At 32.2% G+C, this 23,904-nt stretch overlaps 1 protein-coding gene across 1 annotated transcript; it reads left to right on the forward strand.

Annotated features, from left to right (window-relative positions):
• Positions 1-4,868: 4,868 nt before the first annotated feature.
• LOC143073212 (ionotropic receptor 25a-like) lies at positions 4,869-23,795 on the forward strand. The gene is made up of 15 exons (XM_076248573.1): positions 4,869-4,953; positions 5,405-5,521; positions 6,142-6,405; positions 8,043-8,215; positions 9,718-9,771; positions 10,804-10,962; positions 11,659-11,823; positions 12,095-12,205; positions 14,558-14,653; positions 15,248-15,454; positions 16,599-16,941; positions 17,218-17,467; positions 17,955-18,139; positions 19,399-19,531; positions 20,915-23,795. The coding sequence occupies exons 1-15, from the start codon at positions 4,881-4,883 to the stop codon at positions 21,318-21,320; spliced, it is 2,736 nt and encodes a 911-aa protein (XP_076104688.1). The 5' UTR covers positions 4,869-4,880; the 3' UTR covers positions 21,321-23,795.
• The last annotated feature ends 109 nt before the right edge of the window (positions 23,796-23,904 follow it).

Raw genomic sequence — 23,904 nt, forward strand, 5'->3', positions numbered from 1 at the left:
GTGACAAAATCCAGGCTAGAGTTCTTATACAATATGTATAATTTTAGATAGAAACTCACAGTTGATTTAACACGACCAAGACCTACAAGGTATGGCAAAATGAGTTTAAGCTTTGAGGCAGCAAAATTGTGGAACTCGCTGCCTCTCAACTTTGGAATAGTTCAAACATTTTAGAATGAAATTCAAAACAGTGTGGCTGTGGCCATTGATTGACACATTAAATTCATCCTTTGACTGGGACAATTTAGGTTAACGTTTGTATGTAACGACCACTGCTCACTATGTACTTTTTAAAGACACTTAAACTATGGGGTCACCAAAGGTCCTCAACACCTTAATAAAGTAATTCGAAAAATTAATCAGGAATAACACGATGTTTTGATTTATATCAATTGTATAAATCAAAACACAAAGGTTATTCCTGATTAATTTTTCGAATTATTTTATAATTAAAGGCGTTAAGAAACCTTTGGTGACCCCACAGTTTAAATGTCTATCGTAGGTACGTCGTGAACAGTGGTCGTTACAGACACACGTTCACGTAAATTGTCCCAATCAATGGATGAATTTAATGGGTCAATCAATGGCCACAGCCACACTGTTTTGAATTTCATTCTATTTCAACATGGTGTTCTTTAGATAATTGCTTCTGTAGTTCTTGTAGACAATAACTTTGCTGTCCACCAGCTGAAGTCTTCTAATCCTCAGTGTTCTGTTTATTGTTTACTTTTATTTCAACAAGTAGATAAAACTTTTGTCTCTGTGTCAGTTTATGCTAAATTTTATTTTATTTTTCAGTTTTAGCTTGCTTGTTTTGATTTATGCATGTTGCTTATCTATTATATTATGCATATGTTTTATTTATATGTTTATTCTGTCGAATGTGCTTATAACTTGTTATTTGTTTTCAAAATATCAAGTCGGTTAAGTCATGAAGAGCTCTCCATAGCTTATATTTACTGTGTTAATTTGTACATATCATGCCCGACTCTTAATAAGATTTACTAACTAACTTACTTACTTATCTAACTTAGTTAACAGCTTAGTATTATTTTTTATGACTTGATTCATACTAGAAAAACTTGTCTGTCTTAATAACTGGAGCCATATGTTTCCCTGTGACCTGTATATGAGAGAAAATGTATTCTGAGTTATCTAATTAATTAGACATCACTTTACAAAGTCGTTTGTGCTTTAATTACGCTGGTGATATCATGAACTTCTGCTGTTTTAGCACTACTATAACAAATATTTCATTAATTGCACCCCCTGTTCCCACGAAGGACAATATCATATTGCAGGAACCTTTTATTTTGGACTTAAAATGTTAATAAATCCTTTTTTTTTTTTAAGTATTCCCTTGTCGAACGTATCAGTAAATTACCAGTTGCATGGTAAGCCGTCCACCAAAATCATACCAATAGTTATAATATCACTATCTTACCAGCAAAAACCTTGAATGGCTGACCTAGTCTCTGTATATCCCGAAGTAATATAAAGGATGATATAAACAAATAGATATAGACAAATTTAACAATTCAAGCATGAAATCGACTTCTGCTACATCCAGACAGCCATCAAACACATCGATTCCATGAATATTTACAGGATGAATTTATTTGATAATAGCATTGCGTTACTTGGCAACATTCAGTAAATGGTATGATCAAGAAGTATTTTGCAATATTGACATTGTATTGTACCTGGGTAGACATATCTTTTTGCAGTAAATAATGCAATTATCTTAGTAATAATTTGTTAATGCCAGTTCAGTTGTTTTATATTATAGAATTCATTTTTTTTTAATTTGGAAACTTTTCTAAAGCATCACCATGCAGAATTGTACCCAATGTCTTATAGTATATTGTTTCGGAGTTTAATATGACGTCCATTTCCACTGAACTAGTACACTTTTTTGTTAAAAGTGTCCAGCTGATGACCGACTCCGGGTGCGGGACAGTTCTCGTTGTTTTGAAGACACATTGGTGGCCTTAGGATGTTTTGTGCTCTTTCGTCGGGTTGTTGTCTCTTTGACACATTCTCATGTCTTTCCACCATGAAGTACCCTTTAATTCTCGGGTTGTTATATGTTATCGTTTGCCATTACACTTTTTCATAACATAAATCAGGCCATTTTTTGTTTACTGAATTGTGGCCCGTTTGTTATTTTATCTTTGGGCCTTTTACAGCTTACAATAGGGAAGGTGTTTACAATATTTTTTTTAAAGGTAACCTATAATTGTTTACATTTTTGTCGTTTGTTCTCCATGGAAAGTTCTCATTTAAGTCATTCCATATTTTCTCATTTTTTCAATATATTTCATTTCAAATTTAGCCTAACGATGTTAGATCGGCAAATTTGTGTTAGCAAATTATTGCTCTTCCCTCAGCGGGATTTGAACCATTGCGTCAGTGACATCGTGACACCACTGCCACACGTCCTGTGTTGAGCGCCCTAGACAACTCGACTAGGCTTGTGTAGGCTTGTTGTAACACAGTAAAAACGAGTTCATATGATCATTTTATATCTTTAAAAACGAAATTTGCCTATCAACAACATATATCTTTTAAAAAATATATATAGTAAAAATTAAAAATTTTATAATTTAGAAGTAAATTTATGACCGTTTTCCGTCGCTTTCATGTTCTTCCGATACAAATGTTCACCTGCTAGTATTTTGAAAGAATTCCATCAGTCAAACTTCAGAATATAAGAGAGATAAAGATATATCAATTAATATTTTCGAATGTCTGATATAATTCAATAAGCCAAATGCAAAATTTAAACAAAATATGTGATATAGCCCATTTATTGTTCACTATAAAAATGAGTATGACCAGTATCCTTTATATTTGCTAGTTGAAGCCTTCTGTAGGCTGGAGACAGTTTCGTGTTATATTATTCATGATGTTCGCGTCTACTCTGGATATCTTTATGATTCAATGTTGTCGATGCTTCATTGTTCAATCATTTTGGCAAAGATTTTTTCAGTGAGTTTGTTCTTGGCATGTTTCCGTATACCATAAAATTCTTCCGAGCTTTTTAAATGTATATACATCATATATGGTTAAGGTAGAATACACCATAAGACATTTGATGTCCTTAACAAATATGTGTTTTGTATTATATTTTATTACACAGGAAGAGGGTGGTATTGTATGTCAGCACTTTCTGTGAGCGGTTCATTTTCTCTTTACTTTGAAATCGACTTACGCCATTCTAAAGCCTCGGTCACACCTTACCGGATAGCTCGAACGGACGCCTAACGGATAAAAAAATAGTTATCCGTTGACAAAATTTTTATCCGTTGGAAGTCCGTTAGTTTACTAACGGACTTGTAACGAATTGAACGTACATCCAACGGACGAGTACCGGATAAAACGGACACCTAACGAAAGCGTAACGGATAAAACGGATGAACAAAATAATCTGAAAATTAAAGGCAATAAACCATCTAAAAATTTAAGGCAATAAACCATCTGAAAATATAAGCAATAAACCATCTGAAAATTAAAGGCAATAAACCACATACACGTGACCTTAAAATGATTGTATCTAGTACATGTATATATGTTATAATATTTGCTTCTGGGAAAGTGTGGTCAGTAGGACAGAGGTCACACGTACCAAACAAATAGAACAAGTTATCCGATTCTTTTTTACGTTTTTACACACGAGGGTCACTTTAGTTAACAGGTTTAGTTGATTTTATTTTGTATTGCGTCTTGTTTAGCATGATATTTGTGCAAATATAGAGCTACTCTGATTAAAACAAATCAAGGTAGAGGCAGTGTGGTAATTCAGTCTTATAGAGTTTAAGTTGATTTTATGAATTTGTTTATATTATGTACCTCTGGTATGAAAACGGATAATGTGTTATACGGAACTCTTCATCCGTACTGCATGCAACGATATTTTGCTCCAGAAGCAAGGTGTCTAAGTGTAATTGCTAACTTGAGTCCTGGTTCCAGTGGATTTCTGTAAAAGGTATTCTGCTTGGCTATGCGAGGTCCAACTTGCAATATCTCGTCGAACATCTCTGTGGGCATTCGAAGGAAGTGTACAAAGGACTGCCGATCCTCCCGCCTAAATTCGGTCATGAGTTGGTCATATAGACCAAAACTGCATCGTCTTTCAGGACTAAGCCATGGTCGTGTCCACCATCTCCTTTGTCTTCTCCTTCTTCTCCTTTCGACAGCTATAACGGGTTTATATTTGCTACATTTAAGTTGAGTCTGGCCTGAATAAGAGCTGTTTGGTAGCGAAGACGTGCTCTTACTCCCAGATCCATCACGAATAATAAATATTCATGACACTCAAGAAAATCTGACATACCAATTATTGGCATTTCTCACGCGAAATTTCAATTGGGCAGCATTTGTCCGTTTTACATCCGGTAGGCATCCGTTTTATCCGTTATCCTTCCGTTAATGTCCGTTTCACATCCGTTTTATCCGTTAGGCGTCCGTTAGGCGTCCGGTAGACGTCCGTTGGTGAATTGGTCTACCGGATCTCCAACGGATGCATAACGGACACGTAACGGATACAAAACGGACGAGTACCGTACAAAACGGACGACAATTCACATTATGAAAGACGCTAGCTCCAGATTTTTTGGGAAACTGGAGGTGAAGAAATGCGTTGTTACTAGAATAGAGAGTTGCCCATTTTCTCGTCCTTTTGTATTTGATAAACGATTTTTATCTGTATACTACATGTCTATATAATGAATATTTAATAAACAGCAAAACAACTAATACAAATTTTAATTTTCTGTATTGATTTATCGACTTTTTCATTTAGGTCGTCTACCTGTCAATTAATTGATATTTCCAATTAACAATAAGGTAAGCCATCGATTGCCAGACTGACATACAAAATGGCGATTGCTATTTTGTATCGGGGTTTTCTGCTAGTGTGTTTGATAATAGGAAATAGATCGCAATATTTTGGTAAGAATTACATTTTCATATTTAAAATTTGATCTAAGATTGGTACTTCATCATCTTTAAAATGCAAAAATCTCCATGGTAACAAAAATGTTGAATCTCCAGGAACTGAGGTCTAAAACGAGGTGAATTGTGACATCATCGTTGGAAACACAGGCACTTGTCTCTGGGTTTTTTAACTGATGGACCTTTATATACATTTTTTCACAGACAAGTAACTGTGGTATAAAGGGATGTTCTTGACGAAATATGACTAAACGTATTTCGCCCTTCTCCGTGTGCCATTGGGTTATGGTTTGTGCACGGAATTCTACTGTCATACATAAACATTTGTTGATACTCGTTAGAAAATTGCACATAAAGTGTCTTTATAATTAATGACGATATCGTAAAGCTATAATTATTTCTTTATTTGTTTATTATCAAATTTATCATTATTTTTCCAATTTTGTAGTTGCTGTTGTGGAAGACGCCAAACTTATGCAGAATAAGTTAATTGGAAGAACTTTAGAATGGGGAGGAAAGATCAAAATAGTGGAATCACATGACCAGAACCAGACTCTAGCTGAAGGTATGATTTTTGTTTTATAGAAATTATTGAAGATTAAATATGTTGTGATATTACACCACTGCCCCGAGTTCAGTATAGTTCAAGTAAGAACTATCAAATCATGCAGGATGATAGACTTTGATATAGTAGATCTTCTGAAGGTGTGCACTTTTATAAGAATTCGATTTTCATTAAATTTTCAACAAATGTCAGGTTGTTGAACTTTGTCATATTTACTTATATAAGACTTAATTACTGAGTGCATGGTTAGTATTATGCAGGTTATTAGTACATATGTATTAAAGGTGTGCTTATTTTAAGGATTTTATATTATTTCACATTTTCAACAAAAGATTGGTATAGTTGACTTGTTTTTGATAATATGCCTATTAATAAATGGAATAAATCTCAATTATTGCGAAAGCATCAAACGTGCCTTAAAAGACACAACAACCTGACGTATGTTACTAAAACCAGCAGTGGCATCACATGTATCTGTTGTATCCTTTATCTCTAGTTTGGTGGGATAGATGCGTTCAACAGTCACCAAATTTTGAATTAAATGTAAACTTCTTAAACAAGGTCAAGTCTGGCTAAACAACTAACTGCACAGCACATAATCGCATGTTGACTTTTTTCAGTCTGCGAACATCTAAAAACTGGAGCAACTGCACTTATCGACATGTCTGCTCCAAATGTGGGATTATTGATACGATCATTTGCACGTACAGTTGGTCTGCCATATATCACTGTGGTGGACCCTTCAACATTACAGTCAAAAGACTATGACCCTGACCTGCACATAGGCGTGGAGCCACCTGGGTCGACGATGTTTCGAGTCATACCAGACATTGTTAAACATGGGAGTCTCACCAAGATTGCAATACTTTATGATCAGTCATTTGGTAAGTATTTATGATAAGTCATTTAGTAAGTACTTATTGATCAGTCATTAGGTTAGATATTTATTATCAGTCTTTTGGTAAATATTTATTGATCAGTCATTAGGTTAGATATTTATGATCAGTCTTTTGGTAAATATTTATTGATCAGTTATTTGATTAGATATTTATGATCAGTCATTTAGTAAGAAAATCACGATCAGTCATTTTTGTATGACATTTATAACCAGTTATTTGAAAAGAATTTTATGTTTACTTATAAATTATATTTTGTCTTTATTGCGCTGTGCTTGCTGTTTATATACTACCAGTTTAATCTAAAAGATATGTCTCTTAAGAAAAGTCTGTGTTAGTAACACTTTTTGTTTAAAGCAAAACGATGTTCTTGAGTAGAAAGGGCTGACCGTTCCGAAGCACTCATATTGATGATCTTAGTTATATCCTGCTTTTCCAATTGAGTTCACTTGGAAATAGCACATGAAATTCCAGGGGAAAACATGCGAATTTAACCCAAAGACAATTTTTGATCATATATAAAACGATAAGTTTTGAGAAAAATTAAAATACGCCACTGACACCAGAGCTGGACTAGTAGAAATAATAATTCAGTTTTACAAAAGCAGTATTTCATATCCATCATGATTAAGAATATATACATTGTTGAAGTGGAAATTTATTTCCAAACAACTCCTGTAAGATTATACATACTATAAAAATTGATCATTTCACAACTGTAAAATGTACGCGTGAAAGTCACGTTAACCTTTACATGTTTATAAAACATTATTGGTTTTGTTTGCTTTAGGCTAATCTATTTGCAATGTTCTAACATTTACATTTACTGCTTTTTGGTAAACTGGACTATGCTTATTTACTTTTCTTATAATGGGCCAGTTATCTTCGTGTTTTCAAACACATTTATAATCCCTGACCAATCGACAAGTACTAGTCTAACACAAACAGCTACATTCAAAGATATTAGTCAGCACTTCTGTGTTAAATGTGTTATCATTGATTTTAACTATCATTGAGGAATTAACTACTTACAAAACTTTGACTTTTTCGAAATACTAAGTTTATACCCCAGGTAGAGATTACCTTTTCTGTATTTGGCAGAAACTTTCAGAATTTAAATCTTTAATGTGCCCAAATTCGTTCTTTATTTTGCCTTTTTATTTTTATTTTCGTCGAGCGTCACTGGCGTACAATTGTGAATGGCAAAAATTTTAAGGAAGATCTGCAAATAAATCAACACGAAACGGCAGAACACATTAGTATGAAAAGATTAACAAAAAGTTATTAGTCATTAATTATATTCTAGTATTCTCCCGTTACTAAAATGTGTTAAGATGAAGTGGTTCAAAATATATTGAACGGACAGTTATGACAAATTAATTAATAATACATGTAATATGATGAGCATAATGACCTCTAAATATAGATTATCCGACTAATGACCTCTAAATATAGATTATCTGACTAAACGCCTTAACTAAATATAGATTATCTGACTAAACGCCTTAACTAAATATAGATTATCTGACTAAACGCCTTAACTAAATATAGATTATCTGACTTAACGCCTTAACTAAATATAGATTATCTGACTAAACGCCTTATTCATTTTATTTGACTTCCAGATCTCCATACTATAGCCAAGAGAATTTTAACTGGTGTTCCAGCCCAGCACTTATACCAGGAAATTGCACAAGGAGAAGGTCTGGCCGAACAGATGAAAAAGCTAAAAGATATAGGGACAAAAATTTTCATTCTTGTTAGTGATGAGAACAGCGCTGATAGTGTTTTGGGCGAGGTAGGTCACTGTTTTGTTCTGTTATATCAATATTTAAATCTACGGAAACTGTAGACTATAACATTCTTAACTTTTCTGTTTCAAAAAGCTTCGAATGTTATAAATTAAAGCGTAAATATATCGTGTTTTTTTACTGACTTGACCCAACATAATCGTATTGTATAAATTTCATGCCCATACTCTGTATCGAAACCTTTTTACTAAATCAATGCTTAATATCGGATTCCAATGTTATACACGATATACCTGCAGGCAAAATAACAAAGACAATGATAAGTATTTTTTCTGCAATATGTGGTCATTTGTTTTAGATTTTGTTCATTATTGGCAGATTCCAAATATGATTGGAAATCGATCTATGGTGTATAAACATACTGTCATAAGAAATTTTGTAAACACATCTAATAAATTATTCTTAGGGAGCTACCATTTGATTTTTATGGGGGGGCTAGGATGAAAAATGTTGTCCTGCTTTTTTTTTTAGTTGTAATCTCTGTCCTGCCTTTTTATTTTTTACTCTATTCGGTCCTGCCTTTTTTTTTTACCTAGTTATCCTGACTTTTTTTACACAAATTGTCATCCTGCCTTTTTTTTTTACCAAGTTGCTCATCCTGCCTTTTTTTTTACTCAAAACTCCTGTCCTGCCTATTTTTTTTCAAATTTCATCCTAGCCCCCCCATAAAAATCAAATGGTAGCTCCCTTACCTGTGCACAACGTTCTTAATTCTTGATATAATTTTCTTTCAGCTTTTCATCATATCACCATGACAAAATTTAAGTTGGCCACCAAAATATAAAAAAAAGTTTTGTAGGGGGCACAAATTAGTATCCGGTGTCAGTAGACTCTTCAAAAGTTGACCTGTAATAATTTGGCTTTTATCTTTATACCACATTTGGTCATAATAGATCCTATAGTATTCAAAAAGAGGGGCGAAAGATGCCAGAGGCACACTCAAACTCATAGATCGAAAATAAACTGACAACCCAATGGCTAGAAAAGAAAAAGACAAACAGACAAACAATACTACACAAGACGCAACATAGAAAACTAAAGTCTAACCAACACGAACCCCACCAAAACTGGGGGTTACATAAGGAAGGGTAAGCAGATCCTGCTCCACATGTGGCACTTATCGTGTTGCTCGTGTTATTGAAAACCCAAGTGTTTATATATCCTTAGCTTTTTTGTTTTTGTTTCTTTTATTTGTACATTACTACAAAAGGTAAATCCAAAATGGCTTCGAACGCACATAGGAGGTATGGCCGATTACCCTCAGTGATTTGCCCTGTATTTGTTTAACTTACATGTTTAAAATTCAACTGTGGTCAATCCTACCGGATAAGAAACACTATAAAATAGTTTTTATTATAATTTATAAATATTTTGCAACAGTTTTTCATAGTTGCTTTAATCAAAATACTTTTAAGCAGCTTCGTTTGTTCACAATTTGTTAATACAACGAATGTAGGTAGTATTAGATAATTTCAATATTTTATTTCAGGCAAGCAAGCAAGAGCTTATGGATGAAGCTTACAACTGGTTTGTCATAACTAAGGTAATTTTATTTAAACAGATGATGCGATTTAGATCAACCCCTATATCAGAAGATCAAAATAAGTTAACCTCTGCTTTCCTAATGTCGAAAGGTTAGTTTACTATTTATGTGCTATGCATCCTTGATTTTAGCAGAGTATGGTACTCTATATGCATATAAAATGTTTTGTTTGTCTACAATACAATGCGTAAATATGACTTATTATATTTTTTTTTCAACACGAATTAACATGATAAATAGTACTATGGTCAATTTCTTCTGTATCAATTTCATTCATAGGTAACAAAAATGAAGAGAATAAGGGTTACCTTTTTAAAAACAAATGCAAGAATCTTACATTTATATCCATAAAATCTCAATGTTAAATATATCTGCTATATTTGAGCAAACACCTTACTTGCCCTTATTTCTTGAGATTTAAAAACGAGGATGGCTTGGAAAATGACGTTTATTGTAATATATTACAAATAGTTAAACAATTTACTGGCGTTATACATGTAGATGTTAAAAAGAATATTCAAAGAAGGATAACTTTAAACAAATTTATTGCAATAGTTCATCTAACCATGGTCATTAGTAACTTACTCATTTTTGTTAGTATCAAATCCATTTCAACGTTCTTAAATTTGCATTCTCACAATACGAAAATAAGACATTTTATAAAACCATGAGTGGCGACGGGTTCAAAAGAGGTGCCCATAAAATAAGTATAAAATATTAAGTCAGAGTTTTTATTATGAAATATGAATAATATTCCGTTCGTGGACTCATTTATTTTCGTGGAAACCAGTATTCATCGATTAAGGTCAAACTCTATTAGTGGAGACTTGATTTCGTGGAATATGACAAATTCTACAGACAAATCTATAACAAAAATGTTTTTCTGCCGAAGATTGAAATTCAAAGTTGTTCAACTATACCCACAGAATTAACAAAAGCGAGTAGCCTACGAATATTAATACATTCACAATATTCGTATCATGCAAATGGATGATGTTATGTTTTGTAAATTCTATGTTTAATGTTTACCAGGGACATGGATTAACGTGCTCTAAGTGTAGACTAGGAAAGTCAGCTACAGTTATACATATCAACGGTAACGAATCTTACAACTACACGTCAAGGGATGCTTACTTAGACTTTGTCAAAATACAACTCAGAGAAAACTTTTTCACCATATACGGATTCAATGTAAGTAGCCAGCATGTTACTTTTGTAATAAAGCTGATAAGTTTCTTCTGTATAATTGCCGGAATGTTACTTTTGTATAATTGAAGGACATAGGGACTAATTTAGTTTAGAACATTACGTACATGTCCTTCAATTGCTCTTATCCAAAAATGATTAAATATCATTGGTGTATGTTATCTTCCCTTTTTATTAAAGTTTAAGAAGTTTTTTTGTCTGTCTTATTTCTTTTTGAGGCAAATTCTATTTTATGAAAATATTTTTGAAAATGGTAAATGGTAGTTGTTGTGTTTTGCTCTTACTAATGATCAAACAATCATGGATTAAGCTATCAAACAATCATGGATTATCAAACAATCGTGGATTAAGCTATCAAACAATCATGGATTATCAAACAATCATGGATTAAGCTATCAAACAATCATGGATTATCAAACAATCATGGATTAAGCTATCAAACAATCATGGATTATCAAACAATCATGGATTAAGAGCTATCAAACAATCATGGATTAAGCTATCAAACAATCATCGATTAAGCTATCAAACAATCACGGATTAAGCTATCAAACAATTCAAAATCGAGATTGCGTGTCTTTGATTGAGCAGCCTTAAGTTCTTATCCTGTTAGCATCTACCATTTCTATATAGTTTACATGTATTTATAAAGACACATTGAAAATTGTTTTTCTTTTATAGATTGACGAAGCTTTTATGTATGATTTGAGAATGATTCTGGACGACGTTTCAACTCGTTTCATAAACGCTACACCAATCATCATCCCTGATTGCAATACTGTTTCTCTTGTAAGGAACCAATCCCGAGTCGACGAATCAAGAAGAATCGTGGAGCCTTTCAAAACGGTAAAATTTACATTTGTTCATCCTTTTTCTGTACCTTAAAATGTAACAAATTATTGTCAATTTGTAATAATATTTTTTGGTTAGTTCTATAACGATGCTAGAACAAACTTTTGAAGTAAACTGACGCTCACTGTTAGAGGAAAGAATTGAAAATAAAAGTTTGTATTGGTTTAAAACTAAAAAGAACCAAAAGGGGCGTAGAATATGGTTTTCTGCGTCTCTAGTGGTACCCAGTATATATTTATATAAAATATTCTAAAAAATATTTTAGGCAAAACGGACTGGTGTTTATGGAAATATATCATACAGGAATGGCATGCTGAGACAGGATGTCCAGTTAACGATCAACCGTATCATACTTGATAACTTAAATAAAAATACGGTAAGATTGGCATTTGTTATTTAAAACAATATTTTCAAACTTGATGATTTCAGTTCTCCTATATAGTAAACTTCCCATTCTTGAGTAGTTCCACAGTTTGGTAGATATGTCAGCTGATACGATGTGAATAAGAAAATTTAATCGAAACTTTATCAAATATTGCCATGTATTGCCATTTGTATGTTTGAATGATTGAATTATGTATATACTAGTGATTGTATTGTAATATATATTGTATTTTAATGTATGAATGTATGAATGTTAACTATATGCATGTATTTTGTTTGAAGACTAGTTCTGATTGAGGTACCCTCTTTAAATAAAGAATTTATCATCATCATCATTTCATCATCGTCGTCGTCGTCGACATCGTCATGTCGTCAGTTTATACAAAAGTTCTATTTTGAGGAGATATTCTTGCATATTCGAATAATATTTTTTTCCATTCTCAATTCAGGTGGTAAAACATAATTCTGATTGTTTTGTAAGTTTTTGTTTTGGACTTTTTTGCATACACTCTGTTGTTTTTACGCATTGATTTTCACACTGTTATTGTTAACCCCAAATCATTTTGCAATATACTGTTATTTTTTTTTTTTAATTTCAATATCAGGAATATGCAATGTTGAATCATTAGCATATGAATCCATGTTGGATTGTTTAACATGGAGTGGTTAATCATTGATTTAAATGAAGAATAATAGAGGACCTATGACAGAACCTTGAGGCACTCCGTATTTTAGATTTTATTTTAGATTTAATGTTTGTGTATTGAACTTTTAGTGTTTTTTTTTTACTATATAGTGTTTTGATAATGTTTTTTCCCCATTAAATATTAACGTTATTTTATTTCGCCACTTATTAAAGCTCACCTTGTATGTTTTTGAATGATACATATTTCTGTATTGAATGTAATATGGATATTTACATTGAACCATTAGTGATTTTACTCTTTAATTTTCATTGGTGCATGCTTGTCAATAATCTGTTCAAATAGTTCATGACATTTGTCGATGGCAAGATCAATATCATCTTTCATTTCAAATATATGGGTTGGTAATTAATCTGCACATAAAAAGGATCTCCATTCATTAAAATGGTCGAAACACCTGTATTTTATTTTGATAGGATTCCCCTTCTTCATATGAATATTTCTATTTATGCATACAGGGAAGTAGTTACTCAAAAGGGTATTGGCTGCCAAAATACTGTTTAAAAAGTCAAAAATATACAATTTACAAAGCATGGGATCGATAATATGTATCATTGTGTACTGTGTATTTGAGTATAGACGCCATCTTATTTTTAACTATAGAGTTGAAATCCGAAGACTAACGACGGTCATATTAACGATAAAAACATAAATATAGATATAAAATAGATAGCAAACTCGTGCAGTTGGATATTTCTTGGTCTGTTCAATATCATATTATAGGTTAAAATATATGTTGGTCATCGTTTTTACCTGTATAAGAGTGAGTTTGTGTGGATCGAATCAATCAATCGAATAATTTACTTTTGTTTCACTTTCAATGTTGACATTATTTTCCTTCGTGCATTATTCATGCGTAATCCATCTGTAGCTAAGGGATAAACTTCATGGTCATATGAAAACGGAATCAATGAGGTCGAATTATTCACTTGCAAATGAATAATTCATCATCGATTATTCTTACCATATTTTGACATACACCATTAAACTATACTGACTAATAAAGGCGAATTATTATTTCACTATTTCACTTTCATTAATGATTGAACAAAAAAAAAATCATATTCTAAATGTTTCATATTTATCGTAGCTATTGCCCCTTATGAGGGAATATGACAAGGAGTGATATTCTCCGGACTGGTAGTGTTAATATGATCAATAAAAATCTCTGATCTTTCAGAAATACGTCTAGTTGTTGAAGATTAAAATGGTTTACCAAATTCATCCATTTTTTTTATTTTCGTATTGATATTAAAGTTACCACTTAAATAATCTCATCATTTTCTGAAAGAGCTTAACAAATTCCTCCTCGAAAAAAATCGTTCAGGACTGAGGGAAAATTGGTTGTCTATGAACAGTATAAAATTTAGATGGTTTTGATTTTGGTTATTCTACCTGTGACCTTGAAGTTTTTAAAGTATTTACTTCTAAATTGGGTTGATTTTAACTTATATGGACCCTTTGACATAAAATGATAGACACACGGCGATCTTTTCTTTAAAAATTGTATCCGTTAATATAAAGTTTTAAGAAGGTTTCATCTAAACCATATAAACCTGTTTACGTGTCGTTCATAGGCATTCAAATTTATATATCACTTTTTTTTCAACCATGTTTCCTTATGTTCCTTTTATTTGTAGTTAGGAACGTGGAACGAACAAGACCATATATCTGTCAATGGAAAACTAACAAAAGAAGTTGGAAAGAAGAAATATAGGGTAGTCATTGTTCCGAAGGTGAGTTATATAGTAAGAAGAAACAGAGAAACAAAATTAGTCTGAGATCAAATGATTTTAAGCATCAAAGACTAGGTAATCTCTTAGACGGCAACTTAACCTTTACAATGAAGGCCATACTCATAAGTGTTAAACTCGAATGAAGGTTATTTCCAAAAGTCTGTAATAATCAATGATTTTGATAATAAATTTTTACAAAGGCCCTAATAGTTTTATTAACTTAATATGAAGTAATGCTACAAAAATGTACTTAATCTCGTGTTTTTATGTTTTAAAATCTTTTTGTTATATTATATTTTCAATGTCTAAATCAAAAGTTAACTGTAATCAAATTTTGCGGCCTCGTCCATTTCACCAGATAAAAGTAAAAAGAATCCGAGTCATGATAAGTCATTGCTGTTGGTTGGGGTATCTATGACCACTTGAACACATCCCTGTTTTTTACCAAATACACCTCCAATTAATTTGGCGACGCTCAGTTTTCCGCGTGACAAAGGGGTCATTTTGACACATTTTGCAACTTGAAATTTTAGTGTTATTGTAAGGTTTCTCATTTTTTGAAGATTATACATTAATGTTCTTTTAAATTTTTAGTATGAACCTTTTGTAATAAAGTTGAGTGATAATTCCAAGAAAAACGTCACAAGAGCCGACTACGATGGGTATTGCTTGGATCTACTAGACGCTATTGCTGATACTGCAGATTTTGAATATGAGATTGAAGAGTCACCAGATGGTTTGGTTGGTGCTATGTCAGATGATGGTTCGTGGGATGGTGTTATAAAACATTTGATGGATAGGGTAGGTTGGTGCTATGTCAGATGATGGTTCGTGGGATGGTGTTATAAAACATTTGATGGATAGGGTAGGTTGGTGCTATGTCAGATGATGGTTCGTGGGATGGTGTTATAAAACATTTGATGGATAGGGTAGGTTGGTGCTATGTCAGATGATGGTTCGTGGGATGGTGTTATAAAACATTTGATGGATAGGGTAGGTTGGTGCTATGTCAGATGATGGTTCGTGGGATGGTGTTATAAAACATTTGATGGATAGGGTAGTTATTTTTATTGATTTTAAGACAAACTTAACAAAATTGAACATAGAACAACATTTTAAAAATTATAGATAGAACAACATATTGACACAAACCTCCGAGTTTAAGCAACAGTGTTAGCGGGATTAAATCCAAGAGAGAAGGAAAATGGTTATAAGCAAATCTTGGAAAAGAGGGACGAAAGATACCAGAGGGACGGTCGTGTAAAACTAAAAGAAACTGTTATGTGACTTATAATTCACGGTTTTGTCTTAGTATAGTTAAACATTTGCTGTTGTTGTGAATACTGGAAAATAAAATTGATTTTTAATTTTCATGCCAGCATCACCAAATTTGTAACTTCATCCAGCTAGAACAATATGCATCTTAGTTGTCAGAATCTTGTAAAAATACTAAATACATTAGAAATGCAAAAAGGATTTTTGTATGGTTCCAAACTGGTGCTTAATAAAATCGATTGTTTGATTATTGTTTTAATCTTTGAAACCAAAACTCACCATTCTTATGTTTTAACGCGAATGATTAAAAACTATTCGTATAGGCATACAGACAGAATGTGTTAGCAAGTTAAAGCTATTAAAACATCAACCTTGTATATCGCTATTGTCGACCTGAACATGCTTGAAGTACTAAACAATCAATCATTATATAGCTATTGAGTGCAATTTTGATTCAATATATTTTAACAAATTTTCAGATTCTGCCAAAATCTATAAAACTCGTAATTTTGAGCAAGATTTAGAACCGACAGTGTCTAATACGAATTACGATATTTGAACCTCAAAGTATACACAAATAGTTGTGATACTAACACTGTGAACTGTAGAAAGATGGAAAGAATATAAAAATAAATTTTCTCTACCTCACCTCTTATCTTTTATTTTCCAGAAGGCTGATATTGCAGTTGGACCAATTTCAGTGATGGCCGAGAGAGAAAACGTTGTTGACTTTACTGTTCCATATTATGACCTCGTAGGATTGACCATACTCATGAAGAAACCCAAGTTTGATTACAAAATTACAAAATTTATTGAAGTTTTAGACAACTATGTGTGGCTGTGTATCATTGCTGCGTTTTTCTTATTTAGTGGACTTCTGTGGGCCTTTGATAAGTTTAGCCCATATAGTTACCAGAATGATGAAACGCTTTGGGATGGACAAGGACCAGAGCCTAGGGTTTTCTCATTCAAAGAGGGAATTTGGTTTTGTATGATGTCACTTACACCGCAAGGTAATATTTTTGTTTTAACTCATATGGCTTAACTTAAATTTTATTTCCCAATAAGTTGAAAAAAAAATGCTTTATGTTTATAGAAGATAAAACTTTCCGCTTTGAATTTTCCTCGGAGAATGTTATTTTTGTTATTTTACATTAGAATAAAAGTCATTTTTATTATTTTCAATTACTTACTTACTTACTGCCCTTGTACGCCATTGGCGTGTAGGGCAGTAGCGATATTTCAATACTTACTTTAAAATACAAACAAGCAATCAATTACTATTTCAGGTGGTGGTGAAGCACCTAGAGCATTATCAGGTAGACTTATAGCGGCCACGTGGTGGTTGTTTGGGTTCATCGTTATTGCAACATATACAGCAAATCTAGCTGCATTCCTGACGGTTTCGAGAATGGATGAGCCAATCAAATCATTAGATGATCTATCGTCTCAGTACAAGATCCAATATGCGCCAATGAATGGAAGTACTGGCCTCGTCTACTTTAAAAGAATGGCTGAAATTGAACAGAAATTTTACACGTAAGCAAACTTTCCTATTCCTTATCGAAAAAATGAAACCAACAATAACACTGATTATATATATTATACATTTTCTACTTGTATACTCATATCTTGAAATCTATAAAGTATCATTTTCATTTTAACATTAAAATTATGACCTCGTCTGCTTGGCAATAATTTTGTATAAACTTTAGTTTTTGATTAATTCTGATACGATATATTACGATTTTACCTAATTGTTCTGTCTCTAAATAAATGTTGATTTATGGTTATGAAATTGCATTGTGTTAAAAACTTTTGTTTTTGTTTTAATTAGTTGTTATGGTTTGTATTCATCAGAGACCAAACGGCGAGAATAAAAGCAAGTCTCATAAGAATATAATATTAAGATGAATTGTCCGGAATATGTGTATATGTTTGTATTTTCCACTTTGCGTTAAGAAGCAATTAATAAATGTAATAGGTTTGTTGAAGTCTGCACAATCATATACAATGATCGTTTCAGAATTTGGAAGCAGATGAGTTTGAATGACAGCTTGGATGCTGTACAAAGGGCTAAACTTGCTGTGTGGGATTATCCAGTTAGTAACAAATACACAAAGTTGTGGGAAACCATGCAAGACACAGGATTCCCCGACACTCTAGAGGAGGCCACTAAGAGGGTCATTTCCGGAGATTTTGCGTATATTGGTGAGAAGAGGTTTTTTTTGTTATACTTTTTATCAATAAGAAATCTAAGAAATGGCAATTCGAAGACATGCACATTAAATCAACTTATTAGTTTAAAACAACTGACTTGAAAGGAAGTCAACAACATGAACTTGAAAGGCAGCGACAATTAATAGTTCAACAACAGTACGTTCAACAAACAATTGTCCATTTTGCATGCAATGTTTGTTTTGAAGTTTGTTTGAGGATTACGATTTAGATGTTAACTTGAAGATACGGACACAGGAAGGTCTGCATACACAGAATCGTAGATTCAATCGAACAAATTATATATGAATAATCAGCATGTCGATTGATCGCACAGAATGAGCATAGTTACGGTTGTAGACATGCTATTACATTTTCTTCTTTTTCTAATCGCATACTTTTCAGTTTTTTTTCTATATCTTAGGATTTTTTTGTTACACACTCAGACTCTATATAGACTGTAGAACTTTAAATACAGAAATCCACGATTTTAACTCAGATTTAATTGTTTTTTCTAATGAAATACCATGAATATCACATACACCTATTGACTGGGTGTGAGGGTAATAGCAAGTTTGTTGTCCCTGAGATACCAACTATTGCTCTCGGCTTGGTATGCGAAGGGACAACAAACTTGCTATTACCCGAACAACCAGTCATTATGTGTTTTATTATACTGAACAACACAGTCATTAAGTTTTTTTAATATACCAAATTAATTTATTTTCTAAAAGTGTTCATATATCATCTGAAAGAAAAGAAAAAAACACATAACTTGACATGCACAAGATGAACTATATGTTTTTCTTTATAGATCTTTTTGTAATTGTAAATATTCCATTAATTGCAATCAAGACTAGAAATACTTCTGTTAAATTTTCCGTGCATATGGTAAATTTAAGCTAAAGTACACCAAACGCAAATTAACTTTTAAAATACGACGACCGAAACCCATATTATGAATAAGGTACTATATTTTAGATCTTTAAAAAATATGTGCTTCGATTTTCTCTCTTTTATAATTGCTTCTTGTGAGTGAAATTACAACGACACAAACATATTATACGTTTACAATATTGGAGTTTTTGAAACTATTAACCGGGGTAATAGTCTTTGAAACTATTGACTGGCAGATAGTCTGTGGAATGAAATAGCTCAACTATTTCAATATTTTGTATATAGAAAAAACATACTGTCAGAGGTATAAAAATATAGGCAATTTATCATAACTCACATCTTTACAATATTAATAGGCGATGCTGCGGAGAATAAATTCCAAACATTGACAAAATGTGACTTATGGGAAGTTGGAGAAGAGTTCAGTCGTAAACCATTTGCCTTTGCTGTCCAAGAAGGCTCACCACTGAGGAATATTCTGTCCAATGCGTAAGTAATCAGAAATTATACGTTGACTCAGAACAGATTGGACCAATATTTCTGCTCCGTATCATTTTATATTTAGTTTTACAAGCTATTTCCACACTTTTATTTTAAAGACCAGTTGTTGGTCTTTTTTTATACTTTGATTTTTGTTTAGGATTTGGTCTTCTCGTTCAGACATGTTACGGGAATTTCCGAAGTTACTTCTCCCATGGCTGGTTTAGATCTTCTATCTTGTTATATATCACCTTCAATAAGACGGATGTATTTATTGTTTTCATTCCCCCCTTCTATCTATCATTTACCCACGAACTGTCGAAAGTTTGCGAGAGCACAATCTCATACAGATATTTGATGAGTGACGAAACCATATTGCTAGCATCAATGACTTCTTCGGATACATAAAGAATGTGGCGAGGTTAAACGAATTTTGGGCGCTCAACCCTCCGCTTAACCAGCAACAGTGCATATTATATCATCAAAACAAAGATCAAACTATGTTACTTTGTTGGAAAAGAGCTTAACCCTTCAGATCATCAGTACTCAGCACAACAATGTCCAAAAAAAAATTACAGAAGACACGAAGTACACATTTGAGAGCATTCCTGGTACTGAAATCTAGTTGAAAATTAAGTGAAACTTATGAATAAGCCAAGTTTTACAAGACTAGAATGACAATCGGTACTTATGCAACGGTAGTGTTAAGACGTCATTGACAATCAGACAAATGAAGGATATTGTACAATGTCAAAGTGAACTAATCCTTAATATTTTTGGCTATAATATTGAAGGTTGAATAACAAAAATACCTAACTCCGAGGAAAATTTATAATGGAAAGTCCCTAATCAAATGGCAAATCAAAAGCTCAAACACATCAAACGAATGGATAACAACTAGCATTGTCCTGACTTGGTACAGGTATTTTCTTAAAGTATAAAATGGTGGATTAAACCTGTTACACGACGAATAAGTTGCCAATACGATTTTAACAAAGGGCCATTTTAATTAAATCTGTGTGATAAAATTGTGTGGTAGCAAAGTGAAGTCATAAATATTAATTGTTTAATATCCGAGTTGAAAGATTCTTCAAACGCATCTCAGCCAAGAGATTTACACTTAAAAAATTCTTTATTTCAATATTTACAGAAATAAGCAACAAAAGCAATAAAAGCCATGTTCCTTTTATTTTTATGTTGTGGGTTTGGGGTGTTTATTTTTCTGTGCATGAACTGATTTGTGTCATGGACTAATACTCCATATCATTTGCCTATTTATCATATTAAAACAAAAGTTTATTTATTACTGGAATTTGTTTCTTTTTTTCTACCATCTATATATTTTGCAGAGCCAAACGTTTATATTAAGCTTAATACTTAATATTTTTATAGGATATTACAATTATTAAATCAAAGGAAGCTGGAAACTTTGAAACATAAATGGTGGACGAATAATCAAAAGAAGAAAACATGTCCAGACATTGAAAATGAAAGTGATGGTATCAGCATAAAAAACATTGGCGGCGTTTTCCTCGTGATTGCTGTCGGAACTGCGCTTTCATTGATTTGTCTGGCGTTTGAATTCTACTGGTATAAATATCGACCTCAACAAGATGGAATGAGATATAATGTTAAGAGGAACCAATCAAAAGCTTCATTGACGACTACCCCAACAGCAACGACTACTTTGTCCAATGGTAATGGTTCTCTCTGGGCAAACAATGCTCCTGATTTTGTACCGGAAGAGGAGGCAAGAAGTAACGGTATGGTTCATTTTGAATTAAATGGGCAGCTGTAAGATAGTGATTCATCCTATGCGAAAAAAAAAACATTTACAAAAATAAATATGTGAATGAAACAGATGCCTTCAAGACAGGCGAAAAGGATCTGCAAACGTTTAAAATGCTGTGTTTATAAATCAGTAATTTTATCCATCGTTGCTAAGGAACCTTGTTGGAGCTTGTGCTTTACCTAAACTAGCTGCTTTGTTGAATTAAGTTATGTGTTTTGTATTGTAGACAGTGGTTTTGTTTATATTTCTTCTAAACTTGGTGACTTAACGGAATGTGATATTCATTGATTATTATATCATCAAAACAAAGATCAAACTATGTTACTTTGTTGGAAAAGAGCCTTCAGATCATCAGTACTCAAGTAGATTTTCTTTTCAAAAAATGTCATTCTCTTATTCATATATTGTGAAAAAAAAATGATTTTATTTACAAATATTGCATTGAATGCAACCACAACAAAACTGTTTTCAATTTTGTCTTGATGTATAAAAAAAAACAACATACTTTCCTAAATTTTATATCTTTTGTTTTTGTATTCTGCAAAAGTTACTATTTGTATTCGTGTGGATGGTACTATTTACTAGTGCGCGGATCTTAGTTAACTTATATATAGATTATCTGATGAGCAGCTTTAATAAATTAAACAATTATAATTAGGGAACTTTCAGACATGGGTAACTATAGAAATATTAAATCAAGGATATTCATCAGTTAATGAAAGTTACATTCTACACTATACAAATTATTCGGCCTTTTCAGTTTTTTCTGAAGACCATTCTACATTGTTCCCTATACAAGGAAGTGCCTGTATATTTAGAATCATATTCAAAACAGTGTGGCTGTGGCCATTGATTGACAACCTTAAATTATCCCATTGACTGGGGCAGATTATGTGAACGTTTGTCTGTAACAACCGCTGCTCACTATGTACTTGTTAAAGACACTTAAACTGTGGGGTCACAAAAGGTTCTCAACACCTAAATAAAGAAAGTAGAAAAACTAATCAGGAATAACACGATGTTTTGATTTATATCAATAATATAAATCAAAACATAAAGTTATTCCTGATTAATTTTTCGAACTATTTTAATATTAAAGGCGTTAAGAACCTTTGGTGACCCCACAGGTTAAATTCTATAATAAGTAAGTAGTGAGCAGTTGTCGTTGCAGACACACGTTCACCTAATCTGCCCCAGTCAATGGGATACTTTAAGGTTGTCAATCAATGGCCACAGCTACACTGTTTTGAATATGATTCTATTCTGCATAATACATGTTCGTCGTGGAATTAAATGGTTGATAGCAAAAGTTCTTGAGAACTAAAATTAAAGAAATGTTACAGTATTTCTTTATAAAGCCCCATAAAATGTGTTCATACAGTCGAATAACCTGACATTTTATGATTAACAGATTTATAAAAAAATAAAACGCGTTATAAATTTTATGCGTCATTATAGAATATACATGTTTATCCTTCGATTGTTTTCACCAATGACCACTTTCGCCTTTCCCACGTCGGGAGACTCTGGCCTTTGTTAGTCTTGTATTATTTTTAATTTTAATTTCTTATGTATATTTCGGAGTTTAGTATGACGTCCTTTAACACTGAACTGGTATACGTTTAGGGGCCAGCTAAAGCACACCTGCGTGTGCCATGTGCTGGACTTTTCACGCTGCATTGTAATCAGCTGTACATGAAGTTTTATATTATTTTATTAGGCCAGGAATATTATCTTTATTTTTTATTCCAATAACTTTGAATTCTCTTACATACTTATACTATTCCTGGAAACTATGTTATATTATAAATACTAACCCTTATTTTATAAATAGATATTTTGTAAATCTTGGAATGTTGTTTTGTAATAAGTTTTGTCACAGATACAAATATTTACAATTTTACAATCAAAATGTTTTGATATTCTTATGTTATTGTTTCTCTCAAAGTTGTATATCGGAGAACTTTTGTTATAATAAATTTTAATCAATATGTAAGTAATTTTATTATGGCATTTTGAATGACTTTATATAGAACAGGTACTATAGTGAACTTTTATTCCGTCACAGGGCAGCTGTTATATATTCTTATTCAACGCAGAAATTTTCATAAACAATTTGTCAATTAAATAATGTATCCGAAAACGAATGGTATATCAGGTTGACATTCGGTGTTTCATACAAAATACAGTAAGCATAACAGTACAAAGTAGTATTGAATTTTGTAAATATCATTCAGCATAAAAACTCTACTGTACTTTAAAAAAAATGGTAGTAGACATCAACGGTATCAACGGAAAAAATATGAGATAACAACAAGAAAAAAGTTACATATTATTTCGCATCGATTCATTTATTATGTTTTTTATATTAAGTTTCATTACATTATGTATGTGTTATCCTGTTACTGTTAAAGTTAATAGTTTTAAATGTTGTTATTTATTTGTTTTACAATAATTATCAAATAAATCATTTATAAAATATTTTGAAGTTGATATTTCAAAAATAGTTTTGAAAAGTAAAGTGAGTCAAATATACGAGTTAGGAACCTAGTGTTATATAAAAGTATATAAAAACGATTCCAGGGACAAG

This window comes from Mytilus galloprovincialis, chromosome 4 (genome assembly GCF_965363235.1).
Source record: "Mytilus galloprovincialis chromosome 4, xbMytGall1.hap1.1, whole genome shotgun sequence".
NCBI classification, from domain to species: Eukaryota; Metazoa; Mollusca; class Bivalvia; order Mytilida; family Mytilidae; genus Mytilus; species Mytilus galloprovincialis.

Coding starts and splice junctions, on each gene's coding strand:
- LOC143073212 (XM_076248573.1), top strand. CDS start 4,881: ATGGCGATTGCTATTTTGTATCGGGGTTTTCTGCTAGTGTGTTTGATA. Junction 15,455..16,598: donor TAAAACATTTGATGGATAGG/GTAGGTTGGTGC, acceptor TTTATTTTCCAG/AAGGCTGATATTGCAGTTGG. Junction 16,942..17,217: donor GATGTCACTTACACCGCAAG/GTAATATTTTTG, acceptor TTACTATTTCAG/GTGGTGGTGAAGCACCTAGA.